The 19,540-nt window shown below is 33.7% G+C and overlaps 3 protein-coding genes across 4 annotated transcripts; 1 reads left to right on the top strand and 2 right to left on the bottom strand.

Annotated features, from left to right (window-relative positions):
• The first annotated feature begins 6,057 nt into the window (after positions 1–6,057).
• LOC127258774 (RNA demethylase ALKBH10B-like) lies at positions 6,058–11,680 on the top strand. Of its 2 annotated transcripts, none has more exons than XM_051285768.1 (7): positions 6,058–6,804; positions 8,342–8,475; positions 8,563–8,680; positions 8,955–9,071; positions 9,150–9,265; positions 9,346–9,500; positions 9,894–11,680. In XM_051285768.1, exons 1-7 carry the CDS (start codon positions 6,252–6,254, stop codon positions 10,363–10,365), a joined length of 1,665 nt encoding a protein of 554 aa, XP_051141725.1. In that variant the 5' UTR covers positions 6,058–6,251; the 3' UTR covers positions 10,366–11,680. The 2 variants fall into 2 exon arrangements, with proteins under 2 accessions (XP_051141725.1, XP_051141724.1); XM_051285767.1 differs by having other exon boundaries at positions 8,327–8,475.
• On the bottom strand, positions 11,524–13,705 carry LOC127258777 (protein RESISTANCE TO PHYTOPHTHORA 1, chloroplastic). Its single transcript, XM_051285770.1, has 4 exons — positions 13,289–13,705; positions 12,495–12,705; positions 11,917–12,086; positions 11,524–11,836 (listed from the first exon to the last, which is right to left on the bottom strand). Exons 1-4 carry the CDS (start codon positions 13,550–13,552, stop codon positions 11,810–11,812), a joined length of 672 nt encoding a protein of 223 aa, XP_051141727.1. The 5' UTR covers positions 13,553–13,705; the 3' UTR covers positions 11,524–11,809.
• A 36-nt stretch (positions 13,706–13,741) lies between these two features.
• Positions 13,742–17,367, bottom strand: LOC127258775 (sugar transporter ERD6-like 7). Its single transcript, XM_051285769.1, has 18 exons — positions 16,916–17,367; positions 16,758–16,820; positions 16,380–16,469; positions 16,220–16,279; positions 16,074–16,139; positions 15,911–15,976; positions 15,743–15,818; positions 15,588–15,652; positions 15,410–15,502; positions 15,244–15,324; positions 15,090–15,174; positions 14,900–14,943; positions 14,768–14,830; positions 14,622–14,681; positions 14,492–14,545; positions 14,315–14,374; positions 14,116–14,230; positions 13,742–14,043 (listed from the first exon to the last, which is right to left on the bottom strand). Exons 1-18 carry the CDS (start codon positions 17,111–17,113, stop codon positions 13,916–13,918), a joined length of 1,467 nt encoding a protein of 488 aa, XP_051141726.1. The 5' UTR covers positions 17,114–17,367; the 3' UTR covers positions 13,742–13,915.
• Between the last annotated feature and the right edge of the window lie 2,173 nt (positions 17,368–19,540).

Below are 19,540 nucleotides of genomic sequence, written 5' to 3'. Positions count from 1 at the left end.
TATTCTTATTAATTAATAAAATATTATTATTTTTAATTTATTAAAGAAATCTTAAATGACCCATTTAATTTGAACGTAAAAAATAGTTTTTTTTGCAATAAAAAAAAATTGTAAAACAAGTTGCATATAAGAGAATTTAGGGTGTGTTTACTTGTGAAATTTTATTCCAAATTTTACTATTTCAATTTTTTTTCTTCAAAACTATCAAATCAAAGTCCATTTTTTTTTAAATTTTATTACGCTAAAATTCAATTTTACATGACATCAATATATATTTATATCACATCAAACAACTATTTCAATTTAAAATTTTACTATTAAAATCAAAACAAAAATCATAATCTTACAAGCAGCGGCGGACCTATAATTATATTGAGGGAGGGCTAATTTTGAAATTTATGAAATAATATATTTTATTTAATAAATATTTATTTGTTATCTAAAAAAATTATCCTTATTATTATATTTTTAAGAAAATAAATACAAATAACGAACTATAACAATAATAATAGTTATACATTGTATTATAAATATTTTTTTGCATTCTTTTTTATTCAGACAAAATATACAATTTATTATTATTTTTTTATCTATTTATTTTTTCTATATTGCATATATTTAAATAAAAAAAAAATACATAAATTTAAATAAATAAATAAATAAATAACTGGAGTGGAGTGGAGTGGGATGGGAAGGGGGCTGCAGCCCACCCTTTGTCCCACCTCCGTCCGCCCCTGTTTAGAAGTAAACACATCCTTAGTGGTAAGAGTGTGAAGTATTGTACTATATGTTAGGTTCGAGAATCTTTGAATTCGAATATTTTTTAGAACATTATATATATTTACATGTAACTGAAAAGAATATTACATGATTGCTTATTCGTAAAAATACCATTTGTGATTCTCGGAAGAAATTGCAATATTAGGCAACGGGTTGTGTATATTTATAAAAATGTTTACTTAAGATTTATTAAAATAGCATGGTAACAAAATATGATGTTTCAAATATAAAATAAATATCTTATAAGTATTATATTTTTATAAAAATAAAAATGGAGTATCAGTTAATTATAGTAAACTACACACATAAAGTAAAAAAATATATAAAAAAATAGGATAAATAATTTATAATTATAACAGTCTATCTATTTTCGGATATTATTATTAAAATTATTTTGGGGTTTTCATCAATAAAAATCTCAATGTATCCCCTATTCCCAATCATCGAATTTCAATCATATATATTTAATATTTTAAAGATTTGTTATCACTATTTTCTAAATGTACATTTACGACAACCAGATGGGTCATACTAAATGTGCAAGTGCATTTCGAAATTTTAAATTTATGACGTTACGATTAAAAATTTATAATATTAACAACAATTATATTACATAATTAGCAATGAAATTGTAAAGGTTAAACAAGTAATATGTTCGCGAGCTTAGCTTATAAGTTCAACTCATTAAAAATATATTGTTAAGTTAAACGAGTCGAATATAACTATAAATTTTAACTTGTTATGTTTTCGAACAAACTAAAACATGTTCACGAATCGTTCGATAGTATTTGTTAACAAATTAAATAATTTTTTTATATTTAATAAGTACTCCATATATAGAAATTTATAATATTGTACATACTTCTATTCTTTTAATATATAATAAAGTAGAAAATATAAAAAACAATAATATTTTCATATAAAAGTAGTATAGATAAAAAAAAAAAAAATTATGAAAACTTATCAAAGAATTGACAAATATATGATGTGATAAGTCGAAAAAATAGTGACAAATTTATTATTATTTGTCAAAATAAAAATAATAAAATTATTTATTATAAATAAAATATGCATAAGTCAGCGCATAACTAAAAAAATCTAATGTAATTATACTAGTAAGTGTAATAATTATTATTATTTTTAATTGAATTAAATAAAAAATTATTTAATAGCTCAAATTAAAACAAGTCGAACTCAAAGACGAAATTTTCAGCTCAATTTAGCTTCTGAAATTAACATATGGTGAGACAATTATGAACCATAAATGTTGAAACGAAAGGCATTCATTCAAATAGCATAAGTGCAATAGTAATACTCCCTCCGTCCTAATATAACAGTCTTATTTATCATTTTTGTCCGTTCTAAAACAATAGTCTTATTTTTATAAATAACTATATCACCATAAAATTACCCATACTTTTTCATTTTTATTACACAACTGCCACTATTTTTTACACTAATACACTTACAAAGGCAAAAAGGTCTTTTATCTATACTTTTTATCAACTACTAATATAATATCAAAATTTCTTAAATCTCGTGTTCAACCTAAGACTATAACTTTGGGACGGAGGGAGTATTATCTAACATTTAACAACAATTAAAATTAAATTGCGTTATCTAATAGTGATTTTAATTAAAGTTAGCATATAATATCTAGCAAAATCAACTTTGGAATAAAAGGTCAAAACATATTTAAATATTTCTATCTAAAAAAAAAAAAAAGAAACAGCCACTTTTACTTTATTTAAAAAGAGAAAATTCCTTGGAACAATGACAGCGCGGCTCAGCTTCTCTTTAGCCGCGCCAATTATTCTAAAAGAGAAAAATAAAAGCCAAAAAAAAATAATTAATCACACATCACAGTTAAGTGAAGCCGACTGGCGAGCCGAGCGCAGTCGCAGACCCAGCCGGTTCGGCAGTTGAAGTGATGAGCTCTATCTTGCGCTGCGGTTGGGCGGGGCGGAATCGTGCGCATGTGCGTAATGCGCCGCTTTGGTGGCCACAATTAACCTTTGCCCTACGCACTTTTGACTGGGCCCCACGTGAGGTGGCTGTTGGGGCCCACCTATAACTAACAAAATGTAAGAGAGAAAATTAAATTTTGTTACGTTAGGTCGTAGGAGTAATTACGTAACTAATTAATTAATTAATTAGGGCATCTGTTAAGATTCACAGCAAAATTTGTCTTGTGAACCTATCCTGGTCAGGTAATTTGTGATTGCTTGGCGTAAAATCAATTTTTTATTTTTTACTTTATATATATATTTGTCTCCGTCTTATTTATTATAATCCCTATGTTTCATGACTAAATATCCATTTAGTTTTAAAAAATATTAGTATTATATTTGGATGTAGTAAAAATAAAGTAGAAAAGATTAAAATAACAAATGTAATAACATTTGTGTAATATATTGTAAGTTGTAAGAGTATTTATAATGTTAGGTAGACAGTACAGTTACTTAAAAAAAAGGAATTTGATACTTTGTTTTGATACGGACTAAAGTGGAAAAATGAATATTTTGTTATGGGACGGAGGAAGTATTCATATTTTCGTCAATTTCACTTATTTTATTATTTTTTAGAAAATAATTATACTTTTTAATTTTTAATTTTTTTAAAAATTAATTAAACAAATTAGTTATTTTAATTTTAATTTACAATTATTTTTATTATATGATAATTATTTTAACTAATATATTCTTAATTAGTTATTCATTATACTCTTCTTAAATTTTTATGTCTACAGTAAAACGGACATAACAGCCGAGATCGAGAGAATATATAATAGAGAGTTAAGAAAATTGAGGTTGACATACAATATTACTCCCTCCGTCCCAGATACGGTGTCTGCTACACTGTAGACACGGTATTTTAGGAGGGGTGAATCAGTAGATAATTAAGAATGTATTAGTGAAAATAATTATCCTATAATATAAATAATTATAAATTAAGATTAAGACAACTAATTAGTTTAATTAAAATTAAAAAAGAATTTAAAAATTTAAAATGAGATTAAAGTGTGTAATAATTTTCCAAAAAATGAAAGTGACATGTTATGTGAGACGGACAGAAACGGCAACGTGGACATAGTATCTGGGACGGAGAGAGTATATTTTACATTGCTCAATAATGTAGTAACTAAGTACTTTTGTTTTTGGATTAATTAATTACTTTAGGTGACTACATTGAAATGTAAAGTATTCTTGTATTTTTCAACAGTGGGTTTACTTTTTATTATATATATATATATATATTTTTTGCATTTTATAACAAAATAATATAATTATTTATTAAAAAATAAAATTAAATGACAAAAGGAATACATAGCGGGTCGGTGTTATTGTCTTACCATTGTGTAAAAAATAATACATTCTCATGAGAACGTTATTCACAGTGGTTAAAGCGTTGATTATGACGAATCAACGACATGATCGAACCTTAATATTAGTTTACATGACACATATATCACCACAACTCTTATGATTTTAAATATGGCTAAAATATTGGTACATATGTATTATTAACACTCTGGGTTGGGTGTGTTTGTTTGAGGATTGAATTTTAAATTCACATTCATCTCATTTTTTTTTTTTTAAAAAATATCAAATTAAATATCTATTTTTTATATTTTTTATATTATACTCAAAATCAATTTTACATTCAAAATATCACATCAACACTTATTTATATCACATCATACAACTATTTAAATTCAAAACTTTTACTATTCAAATCTCAACTCAAAATACAAACCCCAAAGCAAACACACCCTCTATATATGTCACTTTTTTATTTATTTATCACTATATGAGAATTATATGTAGGATAATTATATATATAAGATTTTAAATACATTTCACTTAGAAAATTAATACTATAAAATAAAATAATTTTTTTTTTGAAAATTTTAAAAGTTAAATAGTAAAAAACTAATAGAAAAAGAATTTTGTAAAATAAATCAACTCTTAATTTTCAATTCTCTACATCACATAAGAATAAAATAAAATAAATCATTTAATTCTCAATAATAATAATAATAATAAAACTATTTTAAGGGCGTGGTTACTTGTAAGATTTTATCCTGATTTTACTATTTGTATTTTTTTTTTCTCCAAAAATATTAAATCAAACACCTAATTTTTATTTATTTTATTAAACTAAATTTAATTTTACGTTCAAAATATCACATCAAATAACTATTTCAATTCAAAATTTTACTATTCAAAATCAAAACTCAAAATCAAGTAAACAATTAATTTCTTTATTCTTATTTCTTGGTACTAAACATACTTTAAATAATATTTTTGGCCAATGAGAAATACTAACGCACACGACAAGCTATCGTATATCATATTCCCATTGCTTAATCTACGAATAATACAATTGTGATGGCACGAGCACAAACACGTGCATTATGCACGATATTACGATCTGTTTAGATATATTTTGAAAATTAGCTGAAGTTTTTAATTTTTTAAAAATAATAAATATTCAATATATTCCTTTATAGGAAAATAGTTATTTAATATTCCATATGTCATCAAATTTATATGTATTTTTTTTTTACTTGTCCAATATGCATTTTTTTTTTGTTTATAATAAATAATTATTACATAATTCTTTTTATTTCTTTTATAAATATTGCACAATTATTTAGATATTCAATTTACAATATTATGGAAACATGACGCTAATATGCAAATATTTCACTAAAATATTGTGATATGTTATAAATTGGTACACGGTCTCACGTTTTTGTGTTCAGTTTACTATAGATACTTAAATATAATTAATAAGTAATTAAAAAATATATTAGTAAAAATAATTATTATATAATAAAATTAAGATAACTAAATAGTATAATTAAAATTAAAAACAATTATAAATTATTAAATTTAAAATGTAATTAAAATACATAATTATATTTTAAAAAAAAAGACAAGACAAATAATATGAAACAAACGAAAATGAAAATAGTGGACAAAAAAGTGGGTAGGAAGTATATTTTACCGATATATTTTTTTATTGATTTTCATATGAGATAGTGGCAAAATTGTCAATAAGGCCGTTGGTGTGACAATTTAAAAAAAAAAGGATTATTAGTTAGCAAAGTTAATGACATCAAGTTGGGATATTTTACCCGTAATTTCAAATTTTTATTATCAAACGCCGTGTGAAGTGACGAAATAGCCCCTGACAATATGGAGAATCCCGAGTGGGACTTGTTCAAACGACGGGTATAAATAGGGATAAACGGGTAAACCCCAGACGCTCCAAACCCTCGCTTTCATCACCAGCACCTTTTTTATCGAGCCTTTTTTCCGCTCTGCCAAAATCCTTCCGAATAAAGTTTCTGGAAAGTTATATTGACGAATCATATGACACCGACGCTGCAATTGCAGAACGTAAGAAATTGGTGAAGAAGAAGAGGAAGAGGAGTAGGATCGAGATTTCGGAGTGTGTTCGGAATGCCACCGGCGGCGGGAGTGGCAGCGCAGGGCGGCGATCGAGCGGCGGTCAAGCCAATGGCGATGCCTGGATTGGTGCGACAGCCTCCGATGTCGGTGATGCCGGCGACGGACGCATTCGCCAAGGACGCAATCATCGCCTGGTTCCGCGGCGAGTTCGCGGCGGCGAACGCGATCATCGATGCCTTATGCAGTCACCTGGCGGAATTGGAGGGCGGCGCGACGGGAACGTACGAATCGGCGTTCGCGGCGATTCATCGTCGGAGAATGAACTGGATTCCGATCCTCCAGCTGCAGAAATTCTACTCGATCGGTGATGTCACGGCTGAGCTGAAGAAAGTCTCCGAGGAGAAGCGAGCTTGGAATGACGTGGACGCGCAGAAGAAGATTGACGAGGAAGAGGAGGCGGTGGGGCCAACCGGTGCTTGCACCGAGGCGAGCTGTGGCAGAGAGAAACAGAAAGAAAAAATTGTGGAAAATTCGACGGAGGATATAAAAAATGGCGGCGCCGAGGCGGTTGATGAAGACCTTACCTCTGAAATCACTGATGCAGGTAGCTGTTCGAATTAACAAATTTTCGATGATTTGTTACTCCTGCTTCTTTTCTACAGTAAATGCAGCTTTTCATTTATGATTCTTAGAAATTTTCAATTGCGGTAAATTCAGAAGCATTAACTATTCCGTGTTTTGTAGCCATTATCTGCAAACTGCAAAATTAATATCGTTCATACTCATCCAATCACAGATCAGAATTGAGAAATTCAAACTTGAATTTTAATGAGAAAGTGCATTCTAGTTTTGCCTATAAAATAAAAGTTCTCGTTTCTTCTACGTGCTTTGATTGTGAAATTGACTGTTAACAACATTTCCTTTTCAATTACTTTCCTTACCTGAAAAAATCTGCATATGAATTTCTCTAGTTAAGGCTTACTTTTTCCCATCCAGACAGTTGAAAGTATGGTTTGCATTTGTGAGCTCTAAATATATTATTACTTGCCAAAAGTTTTCTTGTAGATAAGAAAAGTGAACTAAAAGCAAATTTCAAGAACAGATACATCACCCTGTTTTAAAATACACTTGATTTCTTTTTCTCCTTATAATTATTATTATTCTATGTTCAAGTGGAAAGGAGAAAATAAAAAAAAGTTGTTAAGGTATGGGGGGAGCATGAGTTCATCAAAGTTGGAAATTAGACGTTACATCTGAATCCATGATGTCTTTGTAATAGTTACATTTTCCTTTGACTTAGGCAGGCAGCGTGTGGTTTCTACTGTTGATTTTGGACAATAGCTCTATAGTTAGTTAGTGGCTAGCTTTAATAATGGGATGCACACTTCCCTATGTTGGGGGTTGTCTTCTTTGTCCCCACAAAGAAGCCTCAAAAAACAATATAGAGTCAACTCTATTTTGTTTGTCACTGGTTTGGGTCTGGATTTCTTTCAGTTATTATTGAAATATGTTTTCCTAAATGAAATACTATGGTAGTGCTATTTGAAAGTTGCCTGGCAGGCAGGCAGTGCTTTCATTTGCTGTCTGGGCATGGCAGTGGAACCTGGTTCAGGAAGTACATTCATTACACCCTTATCCTTTATTGTACAATGGCCTTCTTGAATGAACATATGAATGAGTCAGGAGTCTATTTTGGGGATGAAAACGACAGATGAAAGAAGCCAACTTTGAATGCTATGTTAGGTACAGAATCCGAGGGTTAGATTAATAACTATTCATCATCATCCTTAAGTGAAACCACATTTGCATTCAATTGCATGTATTGTAGGATTAGTTTTCTGATGATTCTATTATAGTATTACTCAAATCTTGCACAACTAAGAAGGCTCCTGTGAAATGTCTCGTATTTGATTAAATGAACTCTTTACGATTTTTCGAATTGCTTGAACTTACTAGCGGTGTATAGAAACATCCACCGCCTATATGGACATTGGAAATCTATTTGATTCAATCTCTACAATTAATCAATTTGAATGTTAACGAGGCTCTTCAAAATTCTTGATTTGTTCCTTGATTCTTTTTTATTTTCAGCATTAGCTTGAATTATTCTTTCTGTTATTTTTTAGTGATTTGTAATGTAGTATCACAAGAAGCTCAGCCTTTATCACCGGAGCAACCGAGGATATGTTCCAATCATGGAGAGTGTGGGGCGCGGTGCGATCAGATCAAGATGACCAAAGGTTATATAGCGAAGGAGCCCGTGAAAGGACATATGGTAAGCTCTTTTGGATTCTTACGAAAATGTAGTTTCGATTACAATTACTGATAGCAACTGTGCATATATATATATATATATTGGCAGATGAATGTTGTGAGAGGTCTAAAGTTGTATGAGGAAACATTCACTGATCTTGAGCTCTCCAAATTGATCGACTTTGTGAATGAGCTTCGTGTTTCCGGTCAGAACGGTGAACTCTCAGGTGGATCATGTGATTCATGATGCTTTTATAGTTAAAAAAACAAACAAACAAACAAAAAAAACTAGTTGTTTCCTTTTGGCCCGGGAGTTTTGACATCCTCTGTAGGTTTGTCCGAGCAGGTTCGAAGCATTTGCTATTTTTTCATCTCTTCCGTTTCTTACACTTCGAGAGTTTACACGTCGCATGTCTGCATTTTGCTTATTGCCTGTCATCTATTCTGCAACTTCATTCTTCAATATTCACTCTAATTTAGCGCCGAATAACCGATTTTCAGGAGACACGTTCATCTTATACAACCAGCAGACGAAAGGGAACAAGAGAGAGCTGGTTCAGCTTGGAGTTCCCATTTTCGGGCAAATCAAGAAAGACGAGACGATTACATTCCATACAAGTAAGTCTGATTCATATCTCTCATTTGCCAAGTATGCTAGCTGATTTCTAAATCATGTGTTCATAAATCTTTTCACAGAGGACATCGAACCTATTCCGGCTCTTCTCCAAAGCGTAATCGACCACTTGATTCAGTGGCGTATAATCCCGGAGAACAGGAAGCCGAACAGCTGCATCATCAACTTCTTCGACGAGGTACACAAAACTTATTCTCAACAAACTCCTCGCTAATTCTATCAGATTCTTCGATGAACTTTATCCCCTGTGTTTTGTAGGGCGAATATTCTCAGCCTTTTATGAAGCCGCCTCACTTGGAGCAGCCTATCTCTACCCTCCTCCTCTCCGAATCCTCCATGGCTTTCGGACGAACACTAGTGAGTGACGGCGAAGGAAATTATCGCGGCCCTCTCGTCCTTTCTCTAAAAGAAGGGTAACCATCGCACCCCAAACTTTTTCTCGATTCCATGCAACAAATATTTACTCTATTCGTCCATCAAATTTACTCTCATTTTCTTTTTAATCTATTTGCTAAAGTTACCCTATTACTAATTTTGGCAAGTCAACAAATCAATCGTTTAACTATTATCCTTAATTCAACATTTATTTATCAATGCATTTATTACATTATATCTCATTCATTTTTTTAATTTCTAACAAAAATTTCAAAAATACCTCATACTACTTTTTTACTTTTATCACTCTTTTAATAAAATATTATTTTTTTAATTTCTGTGCCGGACTTAAATTTTGTTTTTTTTTAAATAGTATTTTGATATTATGTTTTGACTAACAATTTAACTGAAACACATGCATCCCATCTCAGGTCTCTTTTAGTTATGAGGGGAAACAGCTCCGACACGGCAAGGCACGCCATGTGTTCGTCGACCAACAAGCGAGTAAGCGTTTCGTTCTTCCGAGTGCGAGCCGAGTCGGAAACCGCTCCACTCGACGCAACGGTGCCTACGTCCAAAGCAATGGCTTTATGGCAACCCACTGCGGTCTCAATGACCGCAGTGGCGCCAAACAGCTACGACCCGATTAACTTGATCCCGAAATGGGGCTTCCTCCGGGCACCTATGGTGATGCTAGCTCCTGTCCGGCCTGTCCCTGTAAATAATCCTAAACGTATAATTCCCCGTGGCGGCGGCACCGGAGTTTTCCTGCCGTGGGCCGTCGGATCTCGTAAACATGTAAAACATCTCCCGCCGCGGGCACAGAGAGGAAGGCTTCTTTCTCTACCTTCTTCTTCCCCTGGTGTTAACAACAACAACAACAGCAGCAGCAGCCGCCATTGATGTTTGGGTAAGTTTTATCAATACATTTTCTTTGTGCTCCCGGAAAGCATTTTATCGTTTAATTTAAAGCTGAGATGTTGAGAATGAGTTTGTGCTTTTATATATATAGATATATATTATTATTATATACTTAGGTTTGTTGTTAATTGTGTTTCGAGCCTCTAAGAGTAGTTAGAGATTTCATGTCAAGGAAAGGCCTGTCTGCTCTGCGGTGTGTGTACTTTTTTTTTTAACCAGGGAGAAGTTTCTGTTGTTCTGATTATAAAGTATCGTAGTGTTACTGTACTATCTTATACTATGTTAAAAGCCATATTTATATATATATATAGTAACTATAAAGAGAGTAAATTCAATAAATTTGATAAGTAGGCACCTCACTCAACTCAGACTTTGGGCTTCCAATCCATATTGCAATTGGGCCAAGGCCCAAGCCCAAACTACAGTTTGGAGACGAGACGGAAGCATGATTCACGAAAAGCTGGAACTCAAATATAGAAAAATATAGTAATAGTTCTTCTGTGGATTTTGATTCTTCCATCTTTCCCAGATGCTTTCCTTCCTTCTTTTTGAGGACGAAAACAATATCCACTCTGAGGAAATACTTTTATATTTCTATCCTCCATTCTTATTGAATAGAAGAATCATCTATAGAGAGAGAGAGAGACTTCTCTCAGACATGCATTATATATACTATAATGTTGCTGGAATCGAACACCCCACCCCAGTATAGGAAATGGAACATGCTTTCCATTCTCAATCTCCACCCATCTGCCAAAGGCTTACCAATTTTCTATTCGGAATGTTCAATCCCTCCTCCCCTCTCCCGTCACCTGAAGTTTACATAGAAGACGGCCCGCCGCCGCCGCTGCCGAGGAACGGGAAGACTTCTTTCATACCCATTGGTCGGCCTAATGCCGGCTCAGATATCACGGTCGAGTTCAGACACATAAATGGAGGCAATGAGCTGAAGCCAAGATTTCCATCTCCGAGAGAGAGCTCCAATATAAATGAAAAGTCCGCAGCATTTATCCAAAGAAAGAAGAGAGACCTGGAGCAGATACTGCAGCCTTGATCCCTTTTTGTCCTAGCAATCGGATTTCGAATGACACTTCTTTATCATTTCAGGACATATAGGAATCAATAAAGAAACTGCATGTGTGATTCAGCCTCTCTTTGGCTTCTCTACTTATAGATCAAATCAATATTTGTGAGCAAAACAACCGTATCCGACCAATGTTTCGACAAATATCTGCATCACAGCACAGCACTAAGTGCTACTGAAAGTTATAATTTACCATCTTCCTCAAGAACAACAGCCTTTGCAGTCTCCCGGAATGGACCCAACATTGGCTTGGATTAATTGTTCTTGCAGGAAGTGTATATGCGGGTGTATTGAGATGCCGGCCTGAACTTGAGGTATGTATTCTTTTACGAGATATTTTACCTATTCTTTCTGTGAAAGCCATCCAAGCTGTGCCACGACAAAAATGGAAATATAAAGTAAATGGTATGTAGTTATTGTGCTGTGTAAATTGCTTGTGATGTGAATACCTTCCAGGTGTACATTCCAAAAAAGGCTATGGTGTCGGCAGACCATACTACAGCAAATGATTTCCAGAAAAATGGGATGATGATGTTAATCAATGGAATCAGAAGGAAGAGGTAATTCAGCGCTTCTTTCTCGTTCTTGGAGCAGTCCCGTGCACGGAGGGAAGGTATAGCTGATAACAACAAAGCGTATAATCATAAAAAGGTATAATGAAAAGAAGAATAAATAACAAACACCTAAGATTGACACCATCACAAACAGGTGTGGTTGGTTTGGGTTTCAAACCTAAACCAACAATATCTTGCCCACACGGTTCCGATAAAAATACACTATCTCCTATCACAAAACATTACATCAAAATACTATTTAAATCAAAACTCAAATAAAAAACCCAATTTCAAACCAAAAAAACATGTTTTACGTGCATATATATATATTTGAGCTATATATGCTTTGATGATCAAATCTCCAAACAATGTGTTTCCTTTCGCCAAACATAAACTAGAGATTCTATAAAGTAAATCCATATTAGAAGCAAAATTTTTCGGCAAAGATTTTGTATGGATGAAGTATTGCTTACTGAACATCCATATGGACCACATGCCCATTAGCCTCCATAAGTCCGGTTCATTTGAAGGAAATAAAAGATTGAAAGAGAGAGCTCCACCAAGTAACAGAGAGACATATCCTTGAACCTCAAATACGGTGTATAAAACCGTGCCAGGTACAGCAGGGTTTTTGGTTGCAGTCGAAGCTCTTGGCGCAAAGGTCGCAGCTGTCTTTTGGACCACCTGTCGAAGCGAACCAATAAAGCCATGTACTCAATCTCTATACCAAGAAAATTCAAGGTATGATAGCAAATACAGTGCACATTCCCAGCTTTCTGAATTGCAGCTAAGATGTGGGCGTAATGCACAATAAGAGTCAACTAACTCATTGATTTCATTTTCAAACCAAAATCACCGGTTGCCTACACTATTTCATCTCATCAAAGATCATATAAAAATATCATTTAAATAAAAAATCAAATAAAAAACACAAACCCAAGTTCAAAACCAAACAAACAGTTAAATTAAGCGAACACAGATCAGGCTTTATTTGGTCGTGAATTCTCAAGGTTCCAGCTCCATAGGAATTTACAGAGCAACGCATCTAATTATGCTTTTGTATCAACATAATTCTCCATTTAATTCATTAATATAAGGAAATGCCAGGTGTAGATGAATTTAGGCATGACATTCTATCCGAGCAATTAGAACCCCAAATTCAACCAACATGAAGTAAATGCTATCGAACGTAAAACATTTCACTGAAATCATAAAGATAATGCAACCAAGAAACGCAGAAACAGATTAAAACAAGGTAAATTCTTGCCTTTTTGAGATCTTTATCGAGGACAGGCGCCGATGTCGTCAGCCCACTCGAATTCCTGCTTGTCTCTTCAACTTCTTGATCTTTATCGGATTGTCGAACATCTTCTTCAGACTGCTGTGTCTGTATGTCCGGCTCCGTTGAACTGGCTTGTGCTCTAGTACCTTGCAGAGGAAATCGAACTCTAATTCCATAATTTCTGGGGCGTAGAAGGAACGTACCGGGAAATCTTGCGTTGTAGAGAGTCGTCGAGGTAAGAGCGCTCATGGTTGTAGTCGATAGATAGTGTTTCTAAGGTGAGAAGGATTTTGCCGCTGGAATCTCCACTAATACGACGCCGTTTCGTCGTCAACACTATGTTTAGCAAATGCCCAAATGACAAGAATACCCTTACCTATTATCCATATTTCCCTAAACTATTTTACATCTAAGAATATAAAACAAAGAAAATTACGCTTCTAGAAGAACATAATTTAGTCTGTAATAAGAATGAAAATCATCTTGTTCTTTAGGGAAGCGATGGAACAACAAATAGAAACGTGAATAAATGTTCAACTTATTCATTCAGAATCATTGCCATGAATTTGAAACAAATATGATGAAAAGAAAATGTCTACCAAGAAAAGTGCCTTAATTTCTGCCATGAACGTTTATTGATGCCTGTATCTGTTCCAGACTCCTTCCTTTGGTTTCAGGCACTACCTTGATCACAAACACAATGGCAATGGCATTCACTGCTGCGTATAGAAGGAAAGTCCCTGCAAAACCACAATTGCACCCTTCATATTTATTTCGACGCTTCCAGATAACAATGTTTGTTAATGGCTCACCGTAGGAGCTCCAGCTCATGAGAAAATTGAAGGTGAAAGAACAAGCCCAAGCGCCGAACCAGTTCACTAATGTCGCAAGGCTTCCGGCAATTCCTTTGATGTTTATTGGAAATATCTGCAGAGATGGTTGTTCTTAGTTTCTTGGTGTTCTATAATAGTGTGAAAAATATTTAATTTTGGAGTTTTTGGTTTTTTGTACCTCAGACATCACTACCCATGGAACTGCACCCATCCCAACAGAGAAAGCTCCTATGTAAACCTGGTTTCAAGAATGCCGGGAAGTTCTTCGATGAAAGGGTAGTAATATGTGCAATATTAATTTGTTAAACATGTTTTATTATTTAAGAACGCATTGTAACTTGATATATGTGCTCACCAATATGCCAGCTACAGCAAGCCCCGGAACTGCACCGAGTGCTATCTCATGCTCCTGCACAGGGAGTTGCATTACCTCAAAACACATTTTGTATTCAGTGAAAAAAAGTTTGAGAAGATGTGTGATGTACCTTCAGATAGAATGAGCTGCCCGCCAGCAGACAACCTAGGACTAGTCCTGTTCCAGAAATCTGGTGAAAGAGGCATTTTTCAGTTACAATGTGAATAATCATACGATGTTTAACTTCTCTGATTGAGTAGCCAACATGGAACTGACCACTAAAAGAGGTTTTCTTCCTGCCCTGTCAATGAAATAAGCGCCGACTGCGGTGATTATGACCTGGGGAGGAAGTTTATATACTTGGTTAAAATCACAGCTCAGTCGCCTTTAGAAACGATTTTATTATACCTGAAGAATCGCGTATGTAATAGTTCCAATATCAGCTGGGAAACCTGTGATTGACAAAGAAGTATATTAGTATGAAACCAAATTCTAACATGTTTTTGCGTTGTTAGCCCAGTTTCTAATTTCTATCCTAATGCTGAGTTTTCAATTTATGCGCCATTTACAGTGTTAGGTAAGTGCTGTCGAAACTTACCTGCAGATTCAAAGATGCTGCTGGTGTAGAAACAGATGCCATTTATTCCTCCAAATTGTTGACAGACCATCAGCCCAACTCCTATCTGCACCATTCTACTTAGGTATCATTGTTTATCTTCATTTTTCATTACTGAGGAAAGATCAATTCATACCGTGACAGATCGTATATATTGCCTTTGAATCAAATCAAAAAGTTTGGCTTTCGGTAGCCTTTCCAGAGTTTCTATATAATCCTGTTCAATGAATGCATAGCATTTGTATTATGCTTTTTTCTGATGCAACAGATGATGATGTTTAGGAGTCTCAGCATAAACTTACTTGAATTTCATCTGCCTCTGCCGATATGTCAGCGTCTTTACCTCTTAGCCTCCTCAAGGAAGCTTCAAACTCCTTCTGTTTTCCTTGTTTTGCCTATGCAATTTTTCTTATTTATGACACTTATTTGTAAATAATCATTTTATCAACACTTGCTCAGTATGGAGATTCAGATGCTTACCAGCCATCTGGGGGACTCTGGAATGATTAACATACCTAACAGTAGAACAGCACAAGGGACAATGCCTGCATTGTGGACAAATGAATCTTAATTATAGTAAACATTACTCAAAATTACTAACTACAATATAAAGTAGATAACATTTCATAACTCACCAATTAGTGCCAAAGCCCTCCAACTTAGCAGTGTCCCTATTACGAAGGATACCGATACGGCAGCACAAATCATAAGCTGCAGAATAGATGCAGGGCAATAAGCTTTGTTTTCCAATTGCTGAATGAGCATCTCTACTGCATCGAAAGGTATATTTTCCTAGTACTTACCTGGTTTATGGTTGTCAAAGATCCTCGTAAATCTTTTGGAGCAATTTCAGCTATGAATACTGGAACCTACCAACAAAAGGGAAGTAAATGTAACTCTGCATTTCTAGTGCTAAAATTATATAAGAATCCTAGAGTGCAACTGTCTGAAGGGAATCTAATTTACCACATAAGAAAAGACTCCCATTCCATATCCTGTTGCTAATCTTCCAATGTCCAGAAGCAATGCACCCTGCAGGATTAAGAGACTAGTTGAATCAAGTTATCGATTTAGGTATCCAGCATAACTAATTATTTTGACTGTGCTTATACCTGGGCAAAGTAAATGGATAACCAACCAGCTGTGCAGAATCCACTCGACACTATCATTGCCTGATTGAATTTCACCATTCAATACTGTTAACTACAAGCATTTCAGCATTTAGATACATATATATATATATATATTTTCTTATAATCCCAACGAACATACCCCTTTGCGACCCGTGTTATCTGCAATTTTACCACTTGTGATTGCACCAATCATAGCTCCAAAAGTCAGTATGGAGCCAAACAACGAGTACTGAAAAGACAGCACATGGCAGAGGAGTTCAAAACACAGGCTTACAATTGAATTTCAAGCAGATGAGCTGAATTAATCAGTACAATGAACCAACGGACGTGGAGTGGCTCTAAATCTAATCATGTAGTGAGGTTTGGTACGAGTGAACTTCAAGCTTCCATTTGTTTAATTATTTTGAGTTTCAGAGCAAATCGAAAGGCAGAGTACTTGAGGAAGAGAATAATGCAACAAACAAATCAATTGACTACTTCACATATATTATACAGTTCTCAGTAATGCTCAACAAACCTCCGCTAAGGATAAGTTCACATCTCTTACGATAGCAGCCTGCGTAGGCGACGAATATCCTGCCTGTAAACACACAATTCAAGCAAAATCGATGCCTAAAAAAACAACTAAAGCATAATAAAGGCATGAATTAGTAACCATTGATCACAATCACATACGCAGGATCCAAAGGCGTAAGAACCACAAACTGCGATAAAAGTACTGAGATACACCATGCATCTCTCCTCCTTACTGCTCTTCTTCACCGCAAGCTCTTCATCGCCGTTCGCCCCTATCCTCTCTCCCGCTAAGAGCGGAGCTCTCATCAATCCTCCCTCGCACTTCTCCTCCCCCTCACTGCTCCGAATGTCCGCCATGGCTGTCCCCTGCAGTCACGCTCAGTATAACTGAGGAGAAAATAATTAATAATTTCTATTTATGTGTATATATCGATAATACGAACACATAAACAGCCGGCTCGATTTTAAATTAAAATTTTAAAATTAGCTGTCACTAGACATAAAATTAATAAGTAAATAGCAAATATGCATGAGATCTAAAGCAAGATTATTTCAATATTTCCAATTTTCCTTTTTAGGATTATTAAATTTCATTTTTTATATGAATTTGAACATTCAATCGAATAACACAGGGTAGGTAGAGATCCCATCCCATCCCATCCATGTATAATTAATTCACTAGAAATGGCGAATTTGTCACGTAGGGTGAATGAAAACTGAAGAGGACAAATGATGTCAGCCAATCCAAACTTCATTCCTTTTGAAAATTGCAATTTGTGTCCAATTTTGATTTCTTTTCCCAATGATTTGTGATTGTTTATGGCATTTAACTTTACTTCCTGACTACTAATTATGGGCATTATTGGAAATTCAATTCTAATTAGATCTCAGCCATGCATTTATTCGTTTACTGGCTGCCCGGTCAGGTCAGGTCAGGTCACATGTGGCGGTTGGGAGAACACAATAAGACATTCCTCTCAATGATTCCAACATTATTATTTTATTATTATTATTATTTCAGTTTGCATATTTTATTTATTTATTTTTGTTATTTTTTTTTTTAACTGAAACTACGAGTTTGTTTCTTTTGTCTGTAAACGGGTGTGTTCTCGGGGTTTGACATTTTGAGTTTGTATTTGAATAGTAAAAATTTTAAATTTTTGTATGAGACGTTTATGTGATTTTTTGAATATAAAATTAATTTTTAATATAATATAAAAAATTAAAAATAAGTGTTTAATTTAATATTTTGGGGAGAAAAAATAAGATAAATAGTATATTTAAAATTTGATCTCCCAAACAAACACATATTTGAACTCTTCATTGTTTTTATTTTTTATATTTTTATAAAATATTTTATTTTATATTATTTTAATAGAAAATTCAAATTAAATTTTTACCAAATTTATAAAGAAAAGAAAAAACATACGCTGCACATGATGTTGGCATGTAAGATTTTTTAAATAATGTCAATTGCTACTATTTTTCGAGTAGAAAAATTATGAAAAATTATGTGTTTACTTGTGAGGTTTTAGTTTTGAATTTTGATTTTGAATGGTAAAAATTTGAATTGAAATAGTTGTTTGATGTGATATAAATATGTATTGATATGTTTTAAATGTAAAATTAGATTTTAGTGTAATAAAATAAATAAGAATTGAGTGTTTGATTTGATATTTTTGGAGGGAAAAGAAAGCCAGAATAGTAAAATCAGAACTAAAATCTTACAAATTTTCGTTCCATTTCATCTTTCAAATTTTGTAATAGATTACAAAATAATACTTTCTCCGTCCACTTAATATTTTTATATTTATCTTTTGCGTAATTGTAGTAACATTAAAAATATTTTTATATTTGTAATATAAAAATACGAAATAGATCTAAAGTTTTATTAACTAAATCGAGTAAAAACACATATATTAGACTAGTTTTGGTTAGGTTCAGCCCCTAACAACTCAAAACAGTAAATCGACACACAAAATCCACCTAACTAGCGACTACACACTTTAAACCGGCCCGAAACCAACAACTCACGCAAAAATCAACTCCCTCAAGAACATACAAGGCGAAACAAACAAAAATACAAACGCCTAAATATTGAACGAACCCTTTGCGGTTACGAACAACAAACCAGTGGGTAATACACCGTGCCAAAGGAACTCCACAAGTTACAGGAGGAAGGCGCCACCAAGAACCACCGTGAAACTGCCGAAAAAAGTCACCGAAAAGATAAACAAAGAGGTCGAGAGAGAGGAGAGCTAGAGAGGGGTGAGTGTGTAGAGAGAGAAAATGTGAGAGTAATAATGAGAGGTGAGCGCTCTCTCTATATATATATATACTCAACGTAAGAGCAACGGACGGCCAGGATGAAAATCCAAAACCAACGGCCATGATCACGTCTAATCAAAAGACGCGGATCCTAGCCGAGGCGGGTCACGGTCACGGGTCAAGTAACTAAGAACGCGGTTTAGGGTGGCGGGTCACGGGTCCTAGGCGGGTGCGGGTCGCGGTCAGGGCCAGGGTTTCAAGGGGGCTGCATAATTATGTGAGTGTATCTTATATTGAGGTGGATCTAACTGGATCAAAAAAACCAACAATATTTATATAATTTTTTAATACAAGTGTCATTATATTTGTATTATAAAATATTAATATAATGGTTTTTTTTTTTTTTTTTTATCTTTTTCCACTATATTTAGATATAATAATATTCAAAAATTAAAATGTAAAAAACAAAGGTCAGTGTAAGGAGGTAGTAATAATTAATTAATAGGAGTGTTAAAA

This window comes from Andrographis paniculata, unplaced genomic scaffold (assembly GCF_009805555.1).
Source record: "Andrographis paniculata isolate CXL003 unplaced genomic scaffold, ASM980555v1 Contig5END, whole genome shotgun sequence".
NCBI lineage: Eukaryota > Viridiplantae > Streptophyta > Magnoliopsida > Lamiales > Acanthaceae > Andrographis > Andrographis paniculata.
The sequence above is the reverse complement of the archived record's forward strand: the minus strand, read 5'-3'. Positions and strand labels throughout refer to the sequence as shown.